Source organism: Morone saxatilis, unplaced genomic scaffold (assembly GCF_004916995.1).
Source record: "Morone saxatilis isolate NCDOM2014 unplaced genomic scaffold, NCSU_SB_2.0 Contig20, whole genome shotgun sequence".
Taxonomy (NCBI): domain Eukaryota; kingdom Metazoa; phylum Chordata; class Actinopteri; family Moronidae; genus Morone; species Morone saxatilis.
Genome location: NW_023339763.1, coordinates 21,284,633 through 21,291,170, shown reverse-complemented (window position 1 = coordinate 21,291,170; position 6,538 = coordinate 21,284,633). Strand labels below are relative to the sequence as shown.

The 6,538-nt window shown below is 39.8% G+C and overlaps 1 protein-coding gene across 1 annotated transcript in view; it reads left to right on the top strand.

Moving 5' to 3' along the window:
* cxadr (CXADR Ig-like cell adhesion molecule) overlaps positions 1-6,538 on the top strand; it is a 31,505-nt gene that overhangs the window by 14,475 nt on the left and 10,492 nt on the right. Inside the window, exon 2 of the mRNA XM_035667075.1 lies at positions 5,590-5,759. Within this exon, the coding sequence (XP_035522968.1) occupies positions 5,590-5,759 (170 nt within the window). The remainder of the gene's footprint in view (positions 1-5,589; positions 5,760-6,538) is intronic.

The window sequence follows — 6,538 nt, the reverse complement described above, 5'->3', positions numbered from 1 at the left end:
CACACACACACACAGTAGGACACATATCCTTACTACAAAAGCAAACACTGAGCTTAAGGAAATGGTGTGTCTGGTGTACATGCATGACTGCATTTACCAACAGTCTATTTTTCATAGTTTTCCTTGGACTGTAATGATGGTCTCTCTTATCAGCCCATTATATTACCTTCAATGTAGAAGGCCAGTGTGCTTCAGCTCTGGTGCTATTACTCTAAATAAAGACGAACGGTCACCCTATATAAGCCAGTAATTACATGAAGTGCGCTCTCACTGTAGCAGAGACTTTGAGCTCTGTGAGATCATTTCTGCTCAGTCACGTGCTCCAGGGTTCACACACTGTACAGTAAGTGTTGATAGCTGGTAGTTACTGATTAACCCTGAGCTGCCTTTATGAGCATGCCTGTGTGGTTATTTGTGTTATTCCACTATGAGCAGCCAGTGCCAGGGGATGTTTTTCTTCCAGACAGTTATGTCCTAATCCTCCTCCATAGGGTTTGTTCCAAACAACAGTCATCTAAATTGCCATATCGCGGTTAGTTTTCATTTAGGGTTGTATTTAAGAGACATTCCATATTTTTTTATCACCTTTGTTGTTTTTACTTATTTGTGACATTAAGTGACAAAAATGTGTTCTTATGTACTTCTATTCACCAGGTTTTGAGAACATTTGAATCAAATTCGCAGACGGTTTTGGGGTCATTTTCTCACGTTACCATACCACTGTCAATCAAACCACACCCACAGTGTCCTGATGAAGCAAACTAGCTTTAAACTTCTAGAAATTAATACTTCAGCATGTTTGAAAATGTTTTTTTGTGGACTTTATGTGGATCAATCCATGTCTTTATGTCGTACGGTACATTGTTGTTAAGATGGCAGCCATTTATTTGACTGGGTTTGCCTTTGCCCTGACATAATCTCTATCAGGACTCATTTCCCTTCTTCCTCCCCATTCAATTTACTTTTTATTCGAACGATTAAAAGGATTTATTTTTACTGAACTTGTTTCCATTATAGTGATTTACATTTCATGGAAAAGATGGCCATCTGGATGTAAAAATGTGGCACTTTTTATTCTCACAGATGCCTTGGTTGGTAAGGATGGTGTCGCATATAATGTAAGAGGCATGTATCTTATTGATATTACTAGGATTCTTTGATTGTATGTTTTGACTTTGAAAGCCCCTTAAAACTTAATCTTACATATTTCTCTATAACCTTGAAAGTTTTTGGAGTATAACACTCCAGAAACTCGAGTCTCCCTCATCAGGACTGTGTGGGGTGTGGTTTGATCGGATTGAGTTGACAGTGGTGCACAGAAATATGCAACATCGCTGTCACCTTTTTCCAAAGCGAAGCAGGGAGAATAAGCAAGGACACAAACACAAATACAGAAATCTCTCATGAAAAATAACTAAAATTCTCACTCATAATAAGAAGAAGACTTGGAGAATTGTTTTTTATTTTCAGGACCTTTTTAACATCGTCTGCATGCCTCGTATAATTGCATATTTACTGTACTTTATGAGACCAGCCCAATAGTCTCTTTATACTTGCAATAGCTTGTAGTTGAATGTGGAAGTAACCTTACATTAAACTCATGGTGTTTGTTCCTCTGCCTTGCCACCACTGTCACGTGAGCCACCAGACAGGCAGGTTTATAAGCAAACCAGCAGAAGAGATGATATCCTGAAATGGCACTTTTTCCCATTTGGTGGGGCTGAATTGTAATTGAAACAATCGCTGCCTCAGAGGTCCGTCATTGATTTAACAAGTACATGAGGCAGTGTCCTTTATTATCTGTGAGAGCAGAGATCAAGCTAACTTTTTCCCTCAGTGCCCCACAAACGTCCCAAATTGAAGTCCTTTTATTCCATTCTTTATAATGAAATGGTTTATTAACTTTGTTTCAGTAACCTGCGTCACTCCATTGACCCTCTGGTCTGCCATGGAAGTGCTGCTAGTTCTTCCCTGCACTCATCTAAATAAAAAATTGCAATCATCCTAGGTCCTTGGCCACAGTCAGTAATCATTATTCTTTTAATCATTGGTTAAGTTACTGTTTATAGTTTATTTCTGTTTATTAAGTAAATACATCACTGCAATTTCCAGTGCAAATGCAAACCTGTTTCTCACGCTTTAAACATTATTATTATTACTTAGCCAAATAATCACAAATTCACTACAGGGACCCAGTTGCTTTGATACTACTGAGTATCAAAAAATGCCTTGTCATTGGTAACAGTACCGCCACTAAGCACGCAGCAGGCCGCCTAACGATAGGCATTCAGTAAAAACACAGTGTTTACGCCCAGAGACAGGGCTGACTGTTGTGGCATTTGCCGTTTTGGCGTTGAGCATTTCTGAAGGCTCAAGTTGACACGTTGGATGGTTGGCAGACCCAGGCGAGCTGCTCTTTAGCACAGATAAAGTATTATTACCATTGCTGTTTATTATTATTTTTCCTTTTGACAGTTATTTCTATTTTTATATAGGTCAGTACTGTACAGATATTCCATCACTTTCTTCATTTCTTCCTTCTCTTAAGTGAGTAATTGTAGCGTAATGTGTCATGTAATTTGCTTTTGTTAAAATTAGCTTTTTATTATTGGTATTGAAAAAGGAGTACTGAAGGTATACTGTACTGAAAAATTGTAAATGATACCCAGCCCTGAATGTATATTGGAGGTTTTAAATAAACGGAGAAGATTAAACAAACTATTTAAATATTTACAATCTATAGGAACATAACCCCAATCCAGAGATCTGGAGAGAAAGATTAAGAGAGAAGGTCAAACGTGCCCCATGTGCCACACCTGACTGCCTGCAAGCGGAGAGGGAGAGACCACTGCACTGTTGGCAGAAAAGCTGTGGACTGCAATTACTCTGAGCAGCATGCATAGGAATAAATTACAATATAATATATTGGATTGTATTCCTCACCTACTCCCTGATGGTCTGAATAAGTCACAAGATTTGTCATTAGTCACTTTTTAGAAATAAAGTTGCTGAGAGGTTCTGAAAATCGCTAAATATAGAAATCGAGAAGGTTGACAAGTTTGCTACACTGGTCTTTCTCTAGGATTGATTTTGTGTATGTAAGCACGGCTGTGATGTAGCGTAGAGCTGGTGCCGGTGCCAGCTCACATTTTTCAAATTTTAACAATTAAAATGATACATATTCCATGACATGTAAACGTAACCATTTCATTTGTAATAATACATTTCTCTACTGTCCCAGAATTGTCCTAGACACTGTGTCTTTGTGTCCCAGGTGCTATTTATATTGTTCCCGGGACAACATTACATCCTTAATTTTGAGCACTGCGTCAGAGAAACCAGTCCTGCCAATAAATTGTTCCAGCTGAATACTTTCTTTTTCTCACAGAAGGCAATTTTCTCCCCTTTCCAAGCAACTTTGAAAAATGCCCCAGCTTCTTTAAGTGCTTGATGAATTGACACAGCTTTCCGTCATGCAGATGCCAAGCTGTGTATCCGTTTTGACAGTGATAGACACATATCTCAGTTCTCCCTATATTGCTCCTCGTTTCTCTTGCCTCTGCTCAAGGCGATGGATCGCTCATCAAGGGCGTCTGTCAAAATCTGTGGGCTGAAACGATCAGCTGCAGCACCGGCAGCCGGCGAATAAAACTATGCTCGTGCTTTGCGACCATATCAAGTGCTCACAGGCTCTGAGCTTTAACAATAGCGAGTGTGACTGAGACTGTCACTCTCTATATGTGTGCGTAAAGCCTCTGCGGTGTATTTTCATTCAGTTGTCCCAGGCGCAAGAAGTGAGGTTTGAGGCAGAATATGAGCTGATGGACATGAGATGCGGCAGGGACCTCAGCCTGTAGCTTACACCCTCCTTACCCTAAGGGCCAGGATCTAGAAACTTCCTTTACACAATCAGCTGGCAACATCCTCTTTGTCTCAATATCCCAAACACTACAAAAGAAATAATTTAATTTTCCAGTTTCTTACTTGTATATATCCATAATTGTCACCTTGACCTTGCCCATACTGTATATTTGAGTGAGAAGCAGAATAGAAGCAGATAGAAACATAACATCGGGTGCTGTTCTGTTGAGTGGCCTCCTTCATGTCCGCCACCTGCCACATTGTCAGATTAATAAAACAAAGGTAGTGGTCAGGTGGGTTGGAAGTTGGAAGGGACTGCAAGTTTCTGTAGCTCATACAGAATTGAAGGGTGATTGTAGCCCTAGTACAAATCATCTGCACTACAGTACGACATACATAATGCACACTGGTTAATGGAGTTCCATTTGTGTTCGCATAGATGCATGTGCTCTCATTGGTTTGTCTTACATGGATACCTTGTAATCAAAAAAGAAACCTTTCCAGGAAGAGAAAAGAGGTTTAACAGGTTAAGTGTTTACAGTTGCCAGGTTTGTCTGCTGTTGAACCAATCATTGCACATTAGTCAGCTCTATCTGACAGTCAGTGTGAAAACAGTTAAATGAGATGCAGATGAAGCTAAGGAAAATGCTATGGTTTTTATGTTTGAGATGGAGTAAAAAATTCTCTTTAGTATCAGCAGAAAATTTCAGTTCCACGTGTTTGATGTCATTTGTGTGACGTGATAACTGTTCTGCATTTACAGTGCTTTTTCAGCAGCAACATATTGTGGTGATTTCTTTTTTTATATATAAAGCTGTTCTCCCCCCGCACGCTGACTGGAAGGTGGCAGGCTGTCAGATGGATTTTAATGTGTCGAGGCAGCATGTGACAACTCCATTCTCTATGGACTGTGTTCCTTGCCGCGGCTTAAATCTCTTATTGAATGGAGAATCTTAACCCAGTTGATGTCACCAGGAAATTATGTTTATTCGTTCTAAGAATAAATGCTTAAGAGTCTGCTCCAGTTTGGTGATGGGCTACAGTTCCTCTTTATTATCATTCCTTCAGCTACATTCTGCTCTATTAATCTTTTTTTTTCACTGTATGATTTACATTATGCATATTTTAGGAGTTACTTCTCAGACAAGATGTAGCCATATTTATTTTATGGGTGACACGTTCCCCAACTCAAAACATTTGACAGCTGACTGGAAATATTTCTGTAAAGCAAGTCACTACAAAACAATTTTCATCAACTTTGCATCTAAATGATACAGTTGGATGCAACCAACAGAATTATACGTGACTGAAAACCTTGAATTGAATGAGTCACCTTCTGAATGAATTCAGTCTGTGGTCTTCTGTTATTTAAAAAAAAATAAAATAAATTGAAATTGAAAGACTGTGTGTTGGCAAAGCTAGAGAGGAAGGCAAGAGATCAAATTCCAGGTAAAATCTCGCCAGGACAAATGTTGAACTTATAAATTATGTTGGGCTAATTAACAGTGTCTAGATGTTTTTTCCTAATCATCGTTATTACGTATGTCAGAGATTAGCATTTAATGTGATTTTAAAAGGGTATTAAAAAGTCTTAAATTGAATAAAGTGAACACTGCAGAAACCGCTGGAAATGCGTCGGGGTGCTGGAACCCTGTTGTACTGGTTGTTTTATTATCATGCATGTTGCAGTGTTGACATTAATTTACCTTTTTACATGTTTCTGTACAGGTCTGGCCTCTGGTCTCGAGATTACATCTACGAGCCCGACATCTATGGAGAAGGCCAGTGGTCAGAGTGTGAAGCTGGACTGCCAGTTCTCTCTGGCCCCTGAAGATTCTGGACCACTGGATATTGAATGGAGCTTGTTGTCGTCTGACAACCAGAAAGAGGACAAAGTGGTACGTGTAGATATTCCCCACAAACCTTGAAAATACAGTTTTGTTTCAAAGATAGCATATGAAAGTACATTTGGCTGTTATGTGCTCTCTAATCATCTTTTATCTGTGTTCAGAGAAGTTGAGCTTTGTTCTTGCCTTTTGATAGGTAGTTGATAGAATCCTTTCCAACCTGATCTTCTGTGCGTTGCTTTAGAAATTCTTTTGCACACATAACAATACGTCAAAAACAGAAATCAGTGTTTTCTTTTTTTCAGTTTTATTTAATTTTATTTAATAATTTTAGACTTTAAAAGCCCTTCATTTGTTTGCAGTGTGTGGTTCTGCAATAATTGTTCTGTTGCGGTGGTGTCTGTGTGGTTAGGTGTGCAAGAGGTGGAATGCAATATAGGTTCTATGTTAGGTGTGCGTTTACTCGAGATGTAATATGGGAAGTATACAGTATAAAAGACAAATGTAATTTGAGCCACATGTACTTCTTTTGAGCATTTGTTCTCTGCAGTGCTCTCACAGGCACATAGTGGGAGCGATGGGAGCTCTCTTTATCCCAGGAAGTGTCTTTCCTTTCCAACATGGCCGTCAGCCATGGAAAGGGAAGACTACACAATTCTACAGGGTCTCCACTCGCCCTCAGGGCTTTTACAGCCATAGAGACAGATTCTTGCTACAGATCGTTCCAGTGGTGTGGTCCTCCCCCGTGGCTCTCTGCTCTCCCCACATCCCACCTGTCACAAAGCCTTCTCATCCCTCTCCTCCACTCTCCCCCCCCCCCCCCCCCCCCC